We start from the raw sequence: 21,148 nt of genomic DNA on the forward strand, positions 1-21,148 counted from the left end.
CTCTCACTAACTTCAATGGAGAGGTGAGTAAAATCAGTCAGAGAAAGCAAGAAGGAACAAGATTTTGAAACTGCCGATAGAGTCGTATTTCTGACCGCACAGACATATAAAGGACATCTCTGGTTTCGGCAGAGTCTTGGGTCTCGGAAAATATCCTTATATTTTGGATTGGACGTATAGTTTTGCGTCTAGGTCAACTTGTTTGAGGTGTGGATGCTAGGTAAATGTTCGTTTTTCTCTCTGCCTAGCTCGTTAGCTATCACAGCTGCGCCATCACCGTGGCAACCAAACAAACAAGCACCAGGAAAGCAAAAGGAACACGTTTTTGAAACTGCAGGTAGAGTCGTATTTCTGACTGCACAGACATATAAAGAATATCTCTGGTTTCGGCAGAGTCTTGGGTCTCGGAAAATATCCTTATATTTTGGATTGGACGTACAGTTTTGCGCCTAGGTTAACTTGTTTGAGGTGTGGATTCTAGCTACATTTCTCTTATTCTCTGCCCTCAGCGCGTTAGCAATCATAGCTGCACCATCACCGTAACGACAGACACGCACCACTCAGTCTCTCACACAGGTGATTGGTACGTTTACTTGACCATGAGAAACACGATTACTAGCAATTGTCGGTTTATGCCAATAATACGATTACTCCGTTTACATGTGTAATTAGTTATGCGATTACTCAATAAACACGTCTACATGATTCTTTTTTATTAATCGTTGTATGCTCCACGGACAAAACTTGCACCATCATCCTTCTGCAACAAAGTGTCGCCGTGACTTCCTGTATCGGCCCTACTGCTGTATGTTTCATTCCATCAACACATTGAATCCAACTAAGAAAGCCGAGTAAACGCATAGGCTACATCTGCTACTGCTAATACTATCCCAACTATAATTTCAGTTGTTAAAACGATAATATTCTTGTTACGACTAGCTAGCCTACTTCTTCTGTTTAACAGTTAAGCTTTCAGCTTCTCCCACATTGTAGGCTATTTTAGCTCTTAGCTTTGTTAATATGATGCAGTTCAGCTTCCACACTGCCTCTTTTGTGTGACTCACACATTTTTGAAATTCATTTCAGCTTGCGGGTATTTTCTCATTTCTCACTTTTATACTTTTTAAAATATAAAGGTTTTTGTGCAAATTATTCTCCCTTTAAAAGTAATGGTAAATCCTTTCAAATCATTGTTGGAATGCTGCTCCAGCCCCTTTCAAAAATACCTTTCGGTTGCTTTGAAGCTTCAGCTTATAACTTTCTACTAAATTTTCACTATTTTCAGCTTTTTTAGCATGGTCAGCTATCCCCATTCAGGTTTTCAGCATTCTCACTGCTGTTTCGCAGGAACAGCCTTTTCTAGTTATTATTGTGAGAATGCTGTTAAGCATTCTCACTATTGTTTTCCTGTTTCTCTTTATTGTGAGAATGCTGTTAAGCATTCTCACTATTGTTTTCCTGTTTCTCTTTATTATTGTGAGAATGCTGTTAAGCATTCTCACTATTGTTTTTCAACTTCTCAGTTCTTCTGCCGTTTTTTGGCCTTTAACTCGTTCTGCATACTTTAACCGATTCCTACAACTTTTGTATCAAAACGTTCAGCTCCTTCAGGAGATGATGGCTATGACTTTTGGTATTTCTCACTTTTATACTTTTTAAGACATTAAGGTTTTTGTGCAAATTATTCTCCCATTAAAAGTAATGGTAAATCCTTTCAAATCATTAAAAAGCTTCCTCCTCTTTCAAACGTAACTACTTCAGCTTACTTTCAGCTAGAGACACCATTCAACCTTTAAAATGTTCACAAGACATTCAGCTATTCCCAAATGATTCAGCTTTTTCAAATGTTCAGCCACTTTTGAATTATGACAGTTTGAAATACATTAAAATGTTTGCTCCTTCTTGATTTTTATGAATGAGCAGCAAGCAGAGTGGCACACTGCTTGCTGCTCTTTTTCTGATATTCAACTAATTTGTCAAACAAATTCCTCTAACGTTCATATAGTTTAACTTACAGAAACAAGTTATACCTTAAAATGTAGGGAAAATTGTCCTCTTTCAGCCAATGTAACTACTAAAGAGCTCACATTTACAGATTTTCAGCTATGAGCCTTGAAGCGAGAGCAGCCTTTCAAATTCTCTCACTAACTTCAATGGAGAGGTGAGTAAAATCAGTCAGAGAAAGCAAGAAGGAACAAGATTTTGAAACTGCCGATAGAGTCGTATTTCTGACCGCACAGACATATAAAGGACATCTCTGGTTTCGGCAGAGTCTTGGGTCTCGGAAAATATCCTTATATTTTGGATTGGACGTATAGTTTTGCGTCTAGGTCAACTTGTTTGAGGTGTGGATGCTAGGTAAATGTTCGTTTTTCTCTCTGCCTAGCTCGTTAGCTATCACAGCTGCGCCATCACCGTGGCAACCAAACAAACAAGCACCAGGAAAGCAAAAGGAACACGTTTTTGAAACTGCAGGTAGAGTCGTATTTCTGACTGCACAGACATATAAAGAATATCTCTGGTTTCGGCAGAGTCTTGGGTCTCGGAAAATATCCTTATATTTTGGATTGGACGTACAGTTTTGCGCCTAGGTTAACTTGTTTGAGGTGTGGATTCTAGCTACATTTCTCTTATTCTCTGCCCTCAGCGCGTTAGCAATCATAGCTGCACCATCACCGTAACGACAGACACGCACCACTCAGTCTCTCACACAGGTGATTGGTACGTTTACTTGACCATGAGAAACACGATTACTAGCAATTGTCGGTTTATGCCAATAATACGATTACTCCGTTTACATGTGTAATTAGTTATGCGATTACTCAATAAACACGTCTACATGATTCTTTTTTATTAATCGTTGTATGCTCCACGGACAAAACTTGCACCATCATCCTTCTGCAACAAAGTGTCGCCGTGTCTTCCTGTATCGGCCCTACTGCTGTATGTTTCATTCCATCAACACATTGAATCCAACTAAGAAAGCCGAGTAAACGCATAGGCTACATCTGCTACTGCTAATACTATAATTTAATCTGTTAAAACGATAATATTCTTGTTACGACTAGCTAGCCTACTTCTTCTTCTGTTTAACAGTTCAGCTTTCAGCTTCTCCCACATTGTAGTCTATTTTAGCTCTTAGCTTTGTTAAGATGATGCAGTTCAGCTTCCACACTGCCTCTTTTGTGTGACTCACACATTTTTGAAATTCATTTCAGCTTGCGGGTATTTTCTCATTTCTCACTTTTATACTTTTTAAAATATTAAGGTTTTTGTGCAAATTATTCTCCCTTTAAAAGTAATGGTAAATCCTTTCAAATCATTGTTGGAATGCTGCTCCAGTCCCTTTCAAAAATACCTTTCGGTTGCTTTGAAGCTTCAGCTTATAACTTTCTACTAAATTTTCGCTATTTTCAGCTTTTTTAGCATGGCCAGCTATCCCCATTCAGGTTTTCAGCATTCTCACTGCTGTTTCGCAGGAACAGCCGTTTCTAGTTATATCAACTTCTTAGTTCTTCCGCCGTTTTTTGGCCTTTAACTCGTTCTGCATACTTTAACCGATTCCTACAACTTTTGTATCAAAACGTTCAGCTCCTTCAGGAGATGATGGCTATGACTTTTGGTATTTCTCACTTTTATACTTTTTAAGACATTAAGGTTTTTGTGCAAATTATTCTCCCATTAAAAGTAATGGTAAATCCTTTCAAATCATTAAAAAGCTTCCTCCTCTTTCAAACGTAACTACTTCAGCATACTTTCAGCTAGAGACACCATTCAACCTTTAAAATGTTCACAAGACATTCAGCTATTCCCAAATGATTCAGCTTTTTCAAATGTTCAGCCAATTTTGAATTATGACAGTTTGAAATACATTAAAATGTTTGCTCCTTCTTGATTTTTATGAATGAGCAGCAAGCAGAGTGGCACACTCTGCTGGCTGCTCTTTTTCTGATATTCAACTAATTTGTCAAACAAATTCCTCTAACGTTCATATAGTTTAACTTACAGAAACAAGTTATACCTTAAAATGTAGGAAAAATTGTCCTCTTTCAGCCAATGTAACTACTAAAGAGCTCACATTTACAGATTTTCAGCTATGAGCCTTGAAGCGAGAGCAGCCTTTCAAATTCTCTCACTAACTTCAATGGAGAGGTGAGTAAAATCAGTCAGAGAAAGCAAGAAGGAACAAGATTTTGAAACTGCCGATAGAGTCGTATTTCTGACCGCACAGACATATAAAGGACATCTCTGGTTTCGGCAGAGTCTTGGGTCTCGGAAAATATCCTTATATTTTGGATTGGACGTATAGTTTTGCGTCTAGGTCAACTTGTTTGAGGTGTGGATGCTAGGTAAATGTTCGTTTTTCTCTCTGCCTAGCTCGTTAGCTATCACAGCTGCGCCATCACCGTGGCAACCAAACAAACAAGCACCAGGAAAGCAAAAGGAACACGTTTTTGAAACTGCAGGTAGAGTCGTATTTCTGACTGCACAGACATATAAAGAATATCTCTGGTTTCGGCAGAGTCTTGGGTCTCGGAAAATATCCTTATATTTTGGATTGGACGTACAGTTTTGCGCCTAGGTTAACTTGTTTGAGGTGTGGATTCTAGCTACATTTCTCTTATTCTCTGCCCTCAGCGCGTTAGCAATCATAGCTGCACCATCACCGTAACGACAGACACGCACCACTCAGTCTCTCACACAGGTGATTGGTACGTTTACTTGACCATGAGAAACACGATTACTAGCAATTGTCGGTTTATGCCAATAATACGATTACTCCGTTTACATGTGTAATTAGTTATGCGATTACTCAATAAACACGTCTACATGATTCTTTTTTATTAATCGTTGTATGCTCCACGGACAAAACTTGCACCATCATCCTTCTGCAACAAAGTGTCGCCGTGACTTCCTGTATCGGCCCTACTGCTGTATGTTTCATTCCATCAACACATTGAATCCAACTAAGAAAGCCGAGTAAACGCATAGGCTACATCTGCTACTGCTAATACTATCCCAACTATAATTTCAGTTGTTAAAACGATAATATTCTTGTTACGACTAGCTAGCCTACTTCTTCTGTTTAACAGTTAAGCTTTCAGCTTCTCCCACATTGTAGGCTATTTTAGCTCTTAGCTTTGTTAATATGATGCAGTTCAGCTTCCACACTGCCTCTTTTGTGTGACTCACACATTTTTGAAATTCATTTCAGCTTGCGGGTATTTTCTCATTTCTCACTTTTATACTTTTTAAAATATAAAGGTTTTTGTGCAAATTATTCTCCCTTTAAAAGTAATGGTAAATCCTTTCAAATCATTGTTGGAATGCTGCTCCAGCCCCTTTCAAAAATACCTTTCGGTTGCTTTGAAGCTTCAGCTTATAACTTTCTACTAAATTTTCACTATTTTCAGCTTTTTTAGCATGGTCAGCTATCCCCATTCAGGTTTTCAGCATTCTCACTGCTGTTTCGCAGGAACAGCCTTTTCTAGTTATTATTGTGAGAATGCTGTTAAGCATTCTCACTATTGTTTTCCTGTTTCTCTTTATTGTGAGAATGCTGTTAAGCATTCTCACTATTGTTTTCCTGTTTCTCTTTATTATTGTGAGAATGCTGTTAAGCATTCTCACTATTGTTTTTCAACTTCTCAGTTCTTCTGCCGTTTTTTGGCCTTTAACTCGTTCTGCATACTTTAACCGATTCCTACAACTTTTGTATCAAAACGTTCAGCTCCTTCAGGAGATGATGGCTATGACTTTTGGTATTTCTCACTTTTATACTTTTTAAGACATTAAGGTTTTTGTGCAAATTATTCTCCCATTAAAAGTAATGGTAAATCCTTTCAAATCATTAAAAAGCTTCCTCCTCTTTCAAACGTAACTACTTCAGCTTACTTTCAGCTAGAGACACCATTCAACCTTTAAAATGTTCACAAGACATTCAGCTATTCCCAAATGATTCAGCTTTTTCAAATGTTCAGCCACTTTTGAATTATGACAGTTTGAAATACATTAAAATGTTTGCTCCTTCTTGATTTTTATGAATGAGCAGCAAGCAGAGTGGCACACTGCTTGCTGCTCTTTTTCTGATATTCAACTAATTTGTCAAACAAATTCCTCTAACGTTCATATAGTTTAACTTACAGAAACAAGTTATACCTTAAAATGTAGGGAAAATTGTCCTCTTTCAGCCAATGTAACTACTAAAGAGCTCACATTTACAGATTTTCAGCTATGAGCCTTGAAGCGAGAGCAGCCTTTCAAATTCTCTCACTAACTTCAATGGAGAGGTGAGTAAAATCAGTCAGAGAAAGCAAGAAGGAACAAGATTTTGAAACTGCCGATAGAGTCGTATTTCTGACCGCACAGACATATAAAGGACATCTCTGGTTTCGGCAGAGTCTTGGGTCTCGGAAAATATCCTTATATTTTGGATTGGACGTATAGTTTTGCGTCTAGGTCAACTTGTTTGAGGTGTGGATGCTAGGTAAATGTTCGTTTTTCTCTCTGCCTAGCTCGTTAGCTATCACAGCTGCGCCATCACCGTGGCAACCAAACAAACAAGCACCAGGAAAGCAAAAGGAACACGTTTTTGAAACTGCAGGTAGAGTCGTATTTCTGACTGCACAGACATATAAAGAATATCTCTGGTTTCGGCAGAGTCTTGGGTCTCGGAAAATATCCTTATATTTTGGATTGGACGTACAGTTTTGCGTCTAGGTTATCTTGTTTGAGGTGTGGATTCTAGCTACATTTCTCTTATTCTCTGCCCTCAGCGCGTTAGCAATCATAGCTGCTCCATCGCCGTGGCAACCAAACAAACACGCACCAGGAAAGCAGAAGGAACACGTTTTTGAAACTGCAGGTAGAGTCGTATTTCTGACTACACATACATATAAAGAATATCTCTGGTTTCGGCAGAGTCTTGGGTCTCGGAAAATATCCTTATATTTTGGATTGGACGTACAGTTTTGCGTCTAGGTTATCTTGTTTGAGGTGTGGATTCTAGCTACATTTCTTTTATTCTCTGCCCTCAGCGCATTAGCAATCATAGCTGCACCATCACCGTAACGACAGACACGCACCACTCAGTCTCTCACACAGGTGATTGGTACGTTTACTTGACCATGAGAAACACGATTACTAGCAATTGTCGGTTTATGCCAATAATACGATTACTCCGTTTACATGTGTAATTAGTTATGCGATTACTCAATAAACGCGTCTACATGATTCTTTTTTATTAATCGTTGTATGCTCCACGGACAAAACTTGCACCATCATCCTTCTGCAACAAAGTGTCGCCGTGTCTTCCCGTATCGGCCCTACTGCTGTATGTTTCATTCCATCAACACATTGAATCCAACTAAGAAAGCCGAGTAAACGCATAGGCTACATCTGCCACTGCTAATACTATCCCAACTATAATTTAATCTGTTAAAACGATAATATTCTTGTTACGACTAGCTAGCCTACTTCTTCTGTTTAACAGTTCAGCTTTCAGCTTCTCCCACATTGTAGGCTATTTTAGCTCTTAGCTTTGTTAAGATGATGCAGTTCAGCTTCCACACTGCCTCTTTTGTGTGACTCACACATTTTTGAAATTCATTTCAGCTTGCGGGTATTTTCTCATTTCTCACTTTTATACTTTTTAAAATATTAAGGTTTTTGTGCAAATTATTCTCCCTTTAAAAGTAATGGTAAATCCTTTCAAATCATTGTTGGAATGCTGCTCCAGTCCCTTTCAAAAATACCTTTCGGTTGCTTTGAAGCTTCAGCTTATAACTTTCTACTAAATTTTCACTATTTTCAGCTTTTTTAGCATGGTCAGCTATCCCCATTCAGGTTTTCAGCATTCTCACTGCTGTTTCGCAGGAACAGCCTTTTCTAGTTACATTAATAATTGCTGCTCAGCGGGTGAGAAATATGCCGCACGCGTCTTCTCCATTTCTGCATCCGTAAATTTGTGATCAATACCGTGGTCTATTTAAGAAATCCGTGAAGCTGCACTTATCCCAACTATGTACACCTGGATTGACATAGCTCCACCTTCTCATCCTGGCTCGGCAAACGTGCAACCGATTAAGCCGCGATGAGCGGATCACACTAAGTCAAGCGGCGCCTTTTCAGTTATCCTGGATATCTTTATTCTACTTTTGTGCAATAGCCCCCTGGTATATCATAGGACCTTCCTCTCCTGTGTGTCCTCATGTGTTACTACTTTGAGAAGATCCTGTGCAAGCAAACAGGATCGACTTAGGTGGGTAACGTTAGCACTAGCTACATCTTAGCAAACAAACTATCGTGATTCAACTCAGCTTCAGTTAGCTCTAGCTATGTTGCTGAAAAATAGATCTGGACAAACATGCATCTTGAATTGTAGATTTACATGACAACACAGGTTATTTATTTGAATGAAACACAGTCAGGAACAAGAAATAACGTTAGCCCCATTGCCAATAAACTAAATCATCACACATTCTACCGATGCTAGATACAGGCAGGATACGTTAGCATTGCTAGTAACTGTTAGCGACAACATCATACAGCTTGCGGTTGTGATCAACCTAAGGTCGGAACAGCACCTCTTTTCAGCAACAGCTTCATAGCAAATCCTGCTTTACATTGTCCCAGGTTTTCGAAAGTGTCCTCGGTGACATGGTCCGAGCAAATTAATACTTTAGCGTCGTACTTAATAGGGATATTCTCATAAACATCAGCCATGCCTGTCTAGTGTTTTGTTCTTTGGGAAGATAGTGAAAAGTGTCAGGATTCCCGGTACAGCCTGGAACACTGCATTTACGGCGCTCCATTTTCAATATCTTGAAAACTTATGAACTTTTTTGTAATTCCTGTGGAAGTACCGAGCAGCGCGCAGTGAGCTAAAAAAGTGTCTGAGATCTACGCGACCTCCATTTGTTCCTGGACAAGAAAACCAGAGGGCGGGTAAATGTAAATTTTGGCGCGTGACAAAGTTGATGCTGGGAAAAGCTAGCGTTAGCGACGTCACAACTTGCAGTTTCAAAAGCTAGCGTTTGCAAGTTGCAGTTTCAAAAAGTGAAATTTTGATAGGAAAGAGGTTTCAATGGACTTTGAGGTTCACTGTATGTCTATTTTACACACCAAACTGTCATTTTTCAACTATGACAAGGTAAAATCGGTTTTGCAATCAATCGCCCCTTTAAAGGGGTGATTGAACATACTTTACTTAGCAAATGACTCTACCTAGACTAGCTGTAGTCGGCATTAGAAGGGAAGCTTCCGAAAAAATAGCCAGAAAACAAATAGCAGTCTGGCCTATTGCTAACGCCTGTCTAGATTATCTATTTGAAAGAACTGGAGAATGGCAGGTGCTAGATACAGGATACGTTAGCATTGCTAATAACTGTTACCGACAAAATAATACTACAGCTTGCGGTTGTGATGAACGTAAGGCTAACGCACCTCTTTTCAGCAACAGCTTCATAGCAAATCCTGCTTTAGCTACATTGTCCCAGGTTTTCAAAACCGTCGTTGGTGAAATGGTTCGCGCAAATGTGTCGAGGGTCGAACTGCACAGGGATCTTCTACGCTACGGTATAGACAAACATCATATGCCCGTCTAGTCAATGTTAGCTAGACTCCAGCTCATCTGCTTTTTATTAACGCTGATTTGCAAGGAATGCAAGAACAGCTAGATAGCGAAAACACCTAGACTGTAGGCATGTAAACTAGTTTAGCTTGCTAACGCAAGAGCATAGGTAGAATGTGTGATGATTTAGCCTAGTTTATTGGCAATGGGGCTAACGTTGTTTCATGTTCCTGACTGTTTCATTCAAATGAATAACCCGTGTTGTTATGTAAATCTACAATTCACGATGCATGTTTGTCCAGATCTTTGTCAGGTTATTTTTCAGCAAGATGTCTAGAGCTAGCTAACTGAAGCTGAGTTGAATCACAATATAGTTTGGTTGCTATAAGCTGTAACGTTCTACACACCTAAGTCAATCCAGTCTGCTTCGACAACAGAAGTGGAAACAACTAACGTTATCATTTCAAATTATATCTAGTCAATCGGTTGAAAACAGTGTTGTGTAGACACAATAGATTTATTTGCGCGTTTTTATTTCAAGTCTCCACCTTCGGTGTTTCAGTGAGTGCTGTTGGCTGTGTTGCGTTTTTGCTCCCCAGCTTCACTCGTTGAAAACCAACCAATCAGCAGCTCATCTAAATATTAATGAGCATACCATAAAAGGAGAAAAGATAGTGTTTTTTCCCGGGAAAATTTCAGAGGATCTATCAGGGGGCATAGAACAGCACCCGGGCCATTTTCAACCCAACCAATGTTACATACCCTATTCGGAGACCCTAAGGAACAGTGTGAAATACCCCAAAAACCCAGTCAATCACCCCTTTAATAAACTGTTAGCCTAACCTCAAATTATTATGTAAAAATTGAAGAAAAATTTATAAAATACTGATATTTTTTGCAACAATTTGCAAAATTGGCAGTTAAACAATTGCATTTGTTAATTTATCAATACATAGTTAATACAGAGAAAGAGCTAGCTTGTTATTTACATTTATTCATTTAGCAGACGCTTTTATCCAAAGCGACTTCCAAGAGAGAGCTTTACAAAGTGCATAGGTCACTGATCATAACAACAAGATAGCCACAAAACATTGCGAGTAGCCAAAACATGAAGCACACATTGTGAACAACCAAAGTAAGTGCCAAAGGGAAGAACCATAAGAGCATGTAGTTAAACAAGTTACAATTAAACAACATGAACCGCTATAAGTGCAAGTGTACCTGTGGAAAAAACAAGCAACAATAATAAAAACAATATATCACAGCGAGTACAAAAAATTTAAATCAGTTACCACTAACCACAAGAGCAACAAGTCTCTGAGCAAGAGTCATTGTGATCCTTGAGGAAACTAACATCGGGTCAAGCGAACCATTCCTAAGTACCGTTGTACTCCCGGAACAAGTGCGTCTTGAGCCTGTTATCTTGTGATTGTGCTGCCTGACTATGTTGTTTTATTCCATTTTCACCAAAATAGCTAATTGTTTTCTGTCATTCCAATGTCAGGATCATACCCACAATTGTAACTTAAATGTACAAACTTTCTTTCCATGCTGACAAGTAGCTTGGAAACAAACTCTTCCCAATGTAGGTGAATCGTCACAAATCCCAACTAAGACAGAGAGAGTGGGTCACAACTTTATTTTTATTTCCCTTTAGAATCATTCTTACAAAAGGGCTTTGTATTTATCTAATTCAACAAAGCATATATATATATATATAGAAAGTACAGCATGAAAGTTCATAGTTCTAAGTCTAACAGTATGTAGGTGATCCAAGTCAATATAGACAGATTGAACATATTCAGAAGTCAGTGTCATCTGAAATATATTCAGTACAGTCTGAAAACCAAAGCAAGCGATCACTTGGTGAGAGACACAGTAACACTCTGCATCAGAACCACCAAGTCTGGTGTCCCTGGAAATGCTAATACATGTTCAAGGTGTGTTTAGAACAACATATATGTCCTTCAAGAGCTCCTATACTTACATTACCAGCCACTTTTAACCAAACAAATCCATGTAGTTTAAAAATGTGAAAGTGTCAGTCATTGTTTTACTAACAGTATACGCAGTATGACACAGCTTTCCTACATCACTACAGGTGTAAAGTATCTTTCCTGTGTCCTGTCATGTTGGACTGTAGAGCTGGTGTTAATGCATGTGCTGTCCCAGTAGGTGTAGGCCAGTAGTTCTTCCAGCCGTGGGTCATATAGAAGTTATCTCAGGTGGTGACTGCTGGGACAGCTTGGCCCCAGACATCACTGCTTTGAAGTTTCTCTATTGTGGATACGCAGGTGAATGTTTAATTGGCTATTTGTTTCACATAGTCACAGTGTGAGCAGCTGTAGGGTTTCCCTCCTGTGTGGGTCCTGCAGTGAGCTCTGAAATTGCCAGCCGGCTAAAGGTTCGATCACAGAGGTCACAGCTGTAGGGCTTCTCTCCAGTGTGGGTCGTCATGTTAACTTTTAGACAGCTTTCCTTCCTGCTTTTCACAACAGCAATGGTGTTGCTAATAGCCGTGATTATATTGTAACATTGTTATGTTATATTTGTTTAATGTTATATTTCCCTGTTTTTAAGCTTAGTGAAATCAGCTAAATACAATATATACCAGGTATATTGAACTTACTTCCTAGTATAGGACTCAGCCTCACAGCAAAATATCTATTACATTGTTGACAGTGATACGGTTTTTCACCTGTGAGTCTTCATGTGATTATACAGATAACCACTTCGAGAAAAGAGTTTGCTACATTCCTGACATTGATATGGTTTTTCTCCTGTGTGTGTCCTCATGTGTCCAACCAAATTAGACTTGATGCTAAATCTTTTGCTACATTCCTGACATTGAAAAGGTTTCTCTCCTGTGTGTGTTCTTACGTGTTTTTCCAGAGAACCACTTTGAGCAAAGAGTTTACTACATTCCTGACATTTATATGGTTTCTCTCCTGTGTGTGTCCTCATGTGTCCAACCAAATTAGACTTCACGCTAAATCTTTTGCTACATTCCTGACATTGAAAAGGTTTCTCTCCTGTGTGTGTCCTTATGTGTTTTTCCAGAGAACCACTTTGAGCAAAGAGTTTGCTACATTCCTGACATTGAAAAGGTTTCTCTCCTGTGTGTGTCCTTATGTGTTTTTCCAGAGAAGCACTATGAGAAAAGAGTTTGCTACATTCCTGACATTTATATGGTTTCTCTCCTGTGTGTGTCCTCATGTGTTCAACCAAATGAGGCGTCACGCTAAATCTTTTGCTACATTCCTGACATTGAAAAGGTTTCTCTCCTGTGTGTGTCCTCATGTGTTTTTCCAGAGAACCACTATGAGCAAAGAGTTTGCTACATTCCTGACATTTATATGGTTTCTCTCCTGTGTGTGTCCTCATATGAATAACCAGATGACCTTTCTGAGAAAAACGTTTGTTACATTCCTGACATTGATACGGTTTCTCTCCTGTGTGTATCCTCATATGAGTAACCAGATTACTTTTCTGTCTGAAAGTGTTGTTACATTGCTGACACTGATATGGTTTCTCTCCTGTGTGTGACCTCATATGAATAACCAGCTTACTTTTTTTACTAAAGGTTTTGTTACATTGTTGACACTGATGTATTTTGTTTCCTGTGTGACGTCTCTGTGGGATATTTTCCCTTGGCTGAGCCTCAATGTTTTGTGTTCTGTTCCGAAACAGCAGCACTCCTCCATGTTCCTCCTCCTCCAAACTCTGAGCTGTAGGACAGTCTGGAGCTACAACAGAGAGGGGCTGAGAGTCACTGCCTGGGTCTGATGCTGCATAGTCTTTTCCATCAGTCTCTGCTTTGATTTGCTCCTCAGTTGTGTTGCTGGGTAGAGAGTCTCCTTCTCTGTTCTCCACAGTCTGGTCAAGATGTGAACATTCAGAAAAGCCTTCTTGATCCCAGTCCTGTTTCACACTGGGAGAAGTGAACATGGAGTCTGTAGTTTCAGACTGCAGTCCTTGGAGCTGCTCTTCCTCCTGACTGGTCCACAGCTCCTGTTCCTCTTTAATCTGTGGGGTCTCCGGGAGAGAGAGCTGCTGCACATCTGGGGGGAAGAAGAGGCAAGACAACAGTTAGATGTGGCCTGCTTTATTATTCTGCAACCTAGATTGACAGCTAAAGAGACCAATTAAAACTAAAGTATGTAGATGGCGATATCAGCATGGGGTCTATGGGATGGTCGTCCAAATTAGGGGTGTCACGAATACAAAAATTCAGTAGTCTGTGCCAATACCAGTAAAATAACACGATTCTCGATGCCGATTTCGATACCACGATAAAAAATGTATTTTTTTCTAAGATTCCATGTACTTGAATGTGAACGTCTTTATTAAAATACTTGAAAAATATCAAAATGTCATAACAAGACATAAAACGTGCAATATAGCATAGAACAACATGATAAAGTGCAATTACATTTCATTTCTGTCACTCGCAAATTGTCTTTTAAATCGAGTTACAACTCAAGTATTGGCATCGTAAAAAAAAGTTTTGGGGGGTAATCGTGTTTTGACAAAACAATTGCATATTCATTTGTAACTAGATTAAACTAGGATACTCAGTGAATTTTGCTAGTTGTTGTAATGCTGCTTCAGAAAAACGATTGTTCTTCGAATCTTTATTCAACTTCTTCATATTCTTATTTTTCTATTTCTTCTGTGACACCTTTCAGCTCCTTCAAATCTTCAGCTATTAATACGTTCAGCTATCAAAAAATTCAGCAGTTTCAGGCTGAGTGCTATGACTTTTCAGCTTTTTACCTCTTATGCTTTAATTAATATTTCAATATTCATAATATTTTTAACATGGTTTTCCAATGGAGTTTTTTTTCAAATCCTCGTACAGTTTTTTTCAAATGCTTATGCAATTTGTTTTACAAAGTCTGAGCACAACAGACAGCATTATTAGCAGTATTGAAAACAGAGTTGCATCAATCCTCGGAGTTGCTGGCCCAGAATTTGTATTTTCCGCGGCAGGTGTTGTTGCGAGCAACTCAGGATGGAAACAGCTAACGTGATTCCTAAAATTGGTAGTGTTACCAACATATTTAATTTTGGTGTGACAGGCTTTGCATATCGCATGCGATGTATCCAGGTTGTGCTTCCCAGCCTGTTGGTAAAATCCGAAATGAAGTTCCATATCTCAGCTTATAAAACGCTTGGAGCGTTTTTAAGGACGATCTCACAACTGTAATATCTATTGTGACTGTTTGTCACACGGTGCCTACCGTAGTCCAAGGCGTATATTCTAGGGTTAGTTTCCGGTTAATTTCGTGCACTGTTTTGTGTGCTTTGCTACTCTGGCCCATTGACTTCAACTGCTGCTGGGCTAATTCGTACGAAGAGCTATGTCTATGGCTCTCTCCAGTGTCAGGTCAGCTCCCTGGCATAAAAGTTTTTCCCTTACCCGGGGCGAGTTGGTGGCGAACACGATGCGGTCCCTGACCATTTCGTCACTAGTGTCATTAGGGTATCCACAGTCTTTCACCAGTAACTTCAGCTTCGTTATATATTGTTCAAAAGACCCACTCTCCTTGCATCTTTCCGTGGAAACGGTACCTCGCATAGATGGGGTTGGCTTTCGGTGTGATGTATTCCTTGTGTCTATCGTAGTACGTGTCCTGCTTCTTCAGAATCAGAATCTTGGCCTGATCCTCGGTGATTGTCCAAGTGTTGTAGACATTGCACCCTTTTTCTCCTATCCACAGCAAGAGGTAGCTGCACTTCTCTCGGTCTTCTGACGCAGGGGTCCCTTGAATATTAGCTCCGTCGTCTGCCAAAACCGTCGCCATGCCTCAGGTAAGTTGCTAGCATCCCAATCCATACTTGGAACTGACACGCCCTATGCATCAATTTTTTGCTCGCGGTAAGTACTTTATCCCACTTCTGACACCATGTAATGTGTTGCCCTCTGGCACACAAACTTAACATATACACTTAGTATAGACTCAGGCCGACGACCGACTTCATTCCGTACTCTTTATTCTGCCGGGTTTCAACAACTGACGTCATTACGTAATTTCTGAACATACGACTACGGTAGGCACCGTGTGACAAACAGTCACAATAGATATTACAACAACCACCCTCAGCCATTTTGCTGTGGCACGTATGCGAATCGCGACAAATTACGTCAGGTAAATGAGACTAGAGTCTATCATAGGTCTAGATGAAACGGGTTAGGCTACTACTGTTATTTTTCATTTGAATGTTTATGCCGCGGACGAAAAACTTACGAGCGACATCATTGCGTTATAATCGATTATGGTCGGCCACTGCATCGATGCAGCATCGTCCATGTCCGCATCGCGATGCATCGATTATTCGATTAATTTCAACACCTCTACTCTTCATGCTTCTTTTTTGGATCAATAGATAGCTAATTTTGTGCTGGTCGTAGACAGTTGTCTGTGGAATCCAACAGACTTACACATTTGTTCAGAGCCCCACAAGAGCGAGACAAAGTCCAACTCTAGCCCCATAGAGACCAATGCAAATCTAGTGACAAATTTCTCCATCATGCTATGTTCACATCGTGCAGTCGCGACCCCGTCACTTGCTTTCCATGTGAAATCAATGGTATGCTTCACTTCATCGCGCTGTTGTTCCTTGTATTGACAACAGCCCCTCACTCATGCACTGTGCTCGTAAATTATTTTTCAAGTTTGCATTAATTATCTGTTAACTGCAACAGTGAAATAAAGCAGACAGCTAGGGAAGCCTTAACTTAAAACCAGAGAACATTTTAAAAATGGAAAAATTGTGAAATTATCACCAGCCATGAAGCAGGCAATTAGTGTGTATTGAGTAAAAGTAAACCATTGGCTACACTGTTGCATGTACTTTCAAAGTCAAGATCATGTTTATTGTATCACAATTCAACATTTGATGTTGATCACTTCACTACTATATATCCTTATTATTGTATTTAAACAAATGGACCTTACAACTGGCCTCGCTTAAAGACTGACCTCATGACTACACAAACAATTATGAGGCCTAATGACCTATCTTTACTTAAAAAACTTCTCACATTAACACCAGTGTTTCCCCTACCATTATATTAGGGGGGCGCCCCGCCCCCCCTGGAAGGTCAAGTAAAAAAAAAAAAAAGATTCATTGTAACATTGTTTCAAACTGAAACAATGCTTTGTAGCATGGGAATCTTGATCTTTTTCCAGCTGACAGCCAGTTTTCAGCACATTTAGAGGCATCAAACATTTCCAGGGAGGGCCCCACTCTACTGATCCGAATGAGGTCCTCGGTGGTGGATGGGTTCAAACTACCTATTAATGGGAAATTTAGTTGTAGCTATTCGCACTGGTGTTCATGTAGGGTCGCAACTGCACTCTTGGTTTTCTGCATGGCTTGCGGCAGGACAGAAGGGGACTCAGTTGGGGTGTTAATTTTGTTGACGGAAGCATTGTTTAAGTTTCTATTGTTGAACTCATTTGATATGTGTAGTGTTGGCTGTTAGTTTGGTTAGTTTGATTGTTCACACTGAGGGTGAAGGTTAGCTAGCTAGATCGCAGGACAGATTCAGTAGGTTATCGCAGAACGCAGCCTATGAGGTTTATCTGAGTCGCAATTATTAGTAGAAAAAAGAAAAAGTTTCCCGTTGCAAATAATGGTGTAAGCATTTTCGGGTTCTATAATTTCTTTTCACGTAACTGACAGCTGCAATATGTTAAAAACAGTCTGTATGTCTATGGTTAAAACTCGCTCGCACCCGTGCGCCCAAATACTTTTCCATGCTCGCACACATTCGCGCACTGTAGAGGCTTGCCTTTGCTCTTAAATGGACACAATATGCTTATTTTATTGGTGCAATGGTCACCCATCTGTTGATTATTATAAATGTTTTCACTTTTTAATGATATGCCACAATTCTACAATTTTATAATTTATGGCAAATTATTTCGCGGACCCCCTGGCTATGGCTCGCGGACCCCTAGGGGTCCGGGGACTCCACTTTGAGAACCACTGTCATAGACAATTGACTGCAGCCTATGCATGTGTGCATAGGAGGTCTACTTGTTAGAAATTGAATTATAACCTTAAAGACTGATAGATTAACACTTTTTAATATATCACTCATTGTAGATCTTTTCTTTTGAATTTTGCTTTCAACTCTACTGTACTGGACATTCGTTCACTTGTCAAAGAGTCTATGAGGTCTGCTATTCTGGTGGACACCACTCAGATAGCTGGCTACGGATAGAGCTAGTGTTGTTATACCCGGGGCGGCGGCAGAGAATTTTTGATGCATGTGCTGAGGGGGTGCTAGATCATTGACAGGGGGAGCTGCGCAATTATTAATATATATTTATATATATAAAACAGAGGAGATTGCTCTATGTCCAAGCTAACATGCTGGTTAGAAAATTCCACCACTGTACACTTGACGTTAAAATTCATTTGTTTAGAGCCTACTGCACCCCTCTCTATACAGCTCCACTCTGGGTGAATTACAAGAAAGAGAGCTTGCGTAAATTGAAAGTAGCCTATAATGACTGTCTTAGGATACTCCTGAAGAAACCCAGGAGTACTAGAGCTGTTCTGCAATGTGGGTCTAACCACCTTCGTGGCCTTGTTGAGGAATCTTACTTTTAAGTTTATGAGTCGGCTTGACCGCTCTGCTCATTTTATAATTGATCTGATGACAGACCCTGGCCGTAGCTCTGTCAAGTACACCTCTAAGATCTGGGAACACTGGCATGAGTGCCTTTTTTAGCCCTTCTTTCCGTGCATATTTCTATTTAATGAATTATTTGTATGTATTTATTGTTTTTTGTGTTTTCTTTTTTTCTTATTTTTTTTTTTACCATGTGGGCCTTGAGCCTGTAATAAAGTTTATATATATAAATACTATCAGGGACAGAATGGGACCCATTTTCAGCCCGGGAGTGTAATGGCCAAAACCAGACGAGATTTTTTGCATTAGATTCAGTGCAAAATAGTTTTTTGAGCTTTATGTAATATAAACATTACGTTGGACTCATATTGTTATATTTTCCCGAAATTACAACCCAAATTTTTACCTGAAAGATTCAGGCCTTTTGAGAAAACATATGAAGTGATTTATGAAGTAACAGATCTTTCTTTTTTTACCTGGCTTTAAAAAAAAAACAAATACAAAGATTATTAGGGGCCAAGCAGCGAAGCTGCGAGGCACCTATTGTTATTGTTAGTATTATTATTAGGATTCCTCCGTAAGGAGGAAACCTATTGTTATTGTTAGTTTTATTATTAGGGTTCCTCCGGTAGGAGAACCCTATTGTTATTGGTGGTATTATTATTAGGATTCCTCCGTAAGGAGGAAACCTATTGTTATTGTTAGTTTTATTATTATTATTATTATTGATGAATTTTCAATTTTCAAAAACGTTTGTTCGGTAGAGACGATCAAAAGCGGTGGCGAAGCCGCCAAACGAGGCGCAAGAGCATATCTCAGCAACCATTTGCGCGATTGTCACCAAACTTGGGTTCCATTGTTCCCATGAGGAGCAGAGGAGGCCTGCAGTGTTATACCAGAAAAATAACTTTGAACTATCAGTACTCTTGAACGCAAACATATATTTTAACCAAACTTGGTGTGTTGCATGAGTGCAACAGGTTGTTGTGACTTAATTGTTGCACAAGTGCTATGGAGGCCATGTCCTGCTCTGGACTGCTTGGCCCCTCCATTGCTGCTTGCAGCTATATTTAGGGGCCAAGCAGCGAAGCTGCGAGGCACCTATTGTTATTGTTAGTATTATTAGGGTTCCTCCGGTAGGAGAACCCTATTGTTATTGGTGGTATTATTATTATGTTTTACCCATGGGAGTCAATGGCAGCCCCTAGACCAGTACCGTAAAAAGTTGTGAAATTTGGCATGTTGAAACTGCAGACCATTAGTAACTACCATACCAAACATGGGCCATGTGAGACAATAGGTGGCGCTACAGGCCACGCCCCAATATGTCAATTTTCAAATTGATGCCATTTGCAGGCCATAAGTCCCAAAATTCTGAAATTCATTACATATGCCTTATTTCTCATGAGGAATAAAAAAGCCTCAAGAAGCTATAACGGCCACCATATTGGATTTGTCTGTACAATAAAGATTAAGGAAACGCGTTTTTTCCCTACCCCTCCTACATTTTTGGTCGAATTTTCTTCAAAATTGCCATAGATGATATCCAGACTGAGCCTCACAAAAGTTATCGTAGGGATTTCTGATTTTCAAAACCGTTTGTCCGGTAGAGCCAATCAAAATCTGCAACAAAGCAACCAAACAGGACGTTTGGTCAAATCTCAGCAAATCTTTGAGATATCAACACCAAACTTGGTATGTCACGTGGAAGACACTACAACATGTTACCATGTGCAAAGGCAACTTCATACCTCTAAAAATGATTGATATAAAGCAAATTGAATTTATTGCTAATGCTAAAATAATGCTTTACACATCCGCCGGCCAAAAACTGATACTCTGATTCAATCACTAGTTCATATGAAGACTCTTGAGAATGTTGAGTACACAAATCTGAGAAAAAGTTGACTGTAACATGAAAACTCGATTTTTAGTGAATATTTGAAACATGCATGCTTGGCTAATTTCTAGGGCTGTTTCCCCAAATCCTCTCTCCCTTTGCTCCTGTGCGCGCGTGCTCCACATTCTCTCACACACAAGGGGCCAGAGCCCCTTGACACACGCATGCTTTCTTGAAAATGTGTGCTGACCAAGCCCCCACCCTCGTTTTTTAGCCCCTGTTTCATTTCGCTTCCAATCGCAGCTCGCTGTTACGAATACAAATTATTTTTCGGCGGCCATTGTTGTTTCCCGTGTCCCGTGAAAGTCGTCTCCCGTGAAAGCCGTGTTGGAGGCAGCCACTTTCGGTAAGTCCTGGTTTTACACATTTTAAGCTAGAATTAATGATTGGGTTTGTGAAAGTACACTACTCTTGAATTATGGTGAAGGTTTAGCACTTTTAGACCTTATAGATCGTGATTCTGAAGTGACGGAAAACCAAACTCGAAAAGTAGCTACTGTAGCTCTAGCTTTTTTCCTCTGTGTTTTTAATTAGTGAGTCATTTTGCATCTCGGCGAATTGTTCATCAAAAAGGTCGAGGAGAGCAGCCTTTAGGAGAAAAAGCAATTCCCCACAGACCTGTCGGCTCATAATGGTGATTTTTGGCGTGAAAGTCTTTGTAATAAGCCTATGCGGCAGGGAGACTTTTTCAAGGCGAGCCTGTTTCATTCGTCATATGCCCTGAGAAAGCGACCTACGTTAGCCAGGCTAGTTTTGCCAATTTCGGTAAGTCAGGCTATTTAAAGGTCTCTTACAGTCAGAATCACTGTTTACAAGCAAAGGTCGAGCTGGTCTTTTGTCAGATGTGTATATATTGACCAGTTTAGAGGTAAATACTCTTGCCAGAGCCTGGAATCGAACCTGTGTTTTGAGTGACTGCATGGGTCTCCATGACGTCAACACATTTGGATTCAAGTTCAAGTAATGACACTGCATTTCACAGTCAAAACTGAAGTCTGTATCAAGTGTAGATGGGAAAAGCTTCATT

At 39.8% G+C, this 21,148-nt stretch overlaps 1 protein-coding gene across 1 annotated transcript in view; it reads right to left on the bottom strand.

The window, feature by feature from the left end:
- Positions 1–11,341: 11,341 nt before the first annotated feature.
- The window catches only part of LOC134008505 (zinc finger protein OZF-like), a 52,800-nt gene continuing 42,993 nt past the window's right edge, over positions 11,342–21,148 (bottom strand). The window contains exon 2 of the mRNA XM_062447916.1: positions 11,342–13,632. Coding sequence (XP_062303900.1) covers positions 12,266–13,632 — 1,367 coding nt within the window. The 3' untranslated portion in view covers positions 11,342–12,265. The remainder of the gene's footprint in view (positions 13,633–21,148) is intronic.

The sequence above is a fragment of the Osmerus eperlanus genome, chromosome 22 (genome assembly GCF_963692335.1).
Source record: "Osmerus eperlanus chromosome 22, fOsmEpe2.1, whole genome shotgun sequence".
Classification (NCBI taxonomy): Eukaryota; Metazoa; Chordata; class Actinopteri; order Osmeriformes; family Osmeridae; genus Osmerus; species Osmerus eperlanus.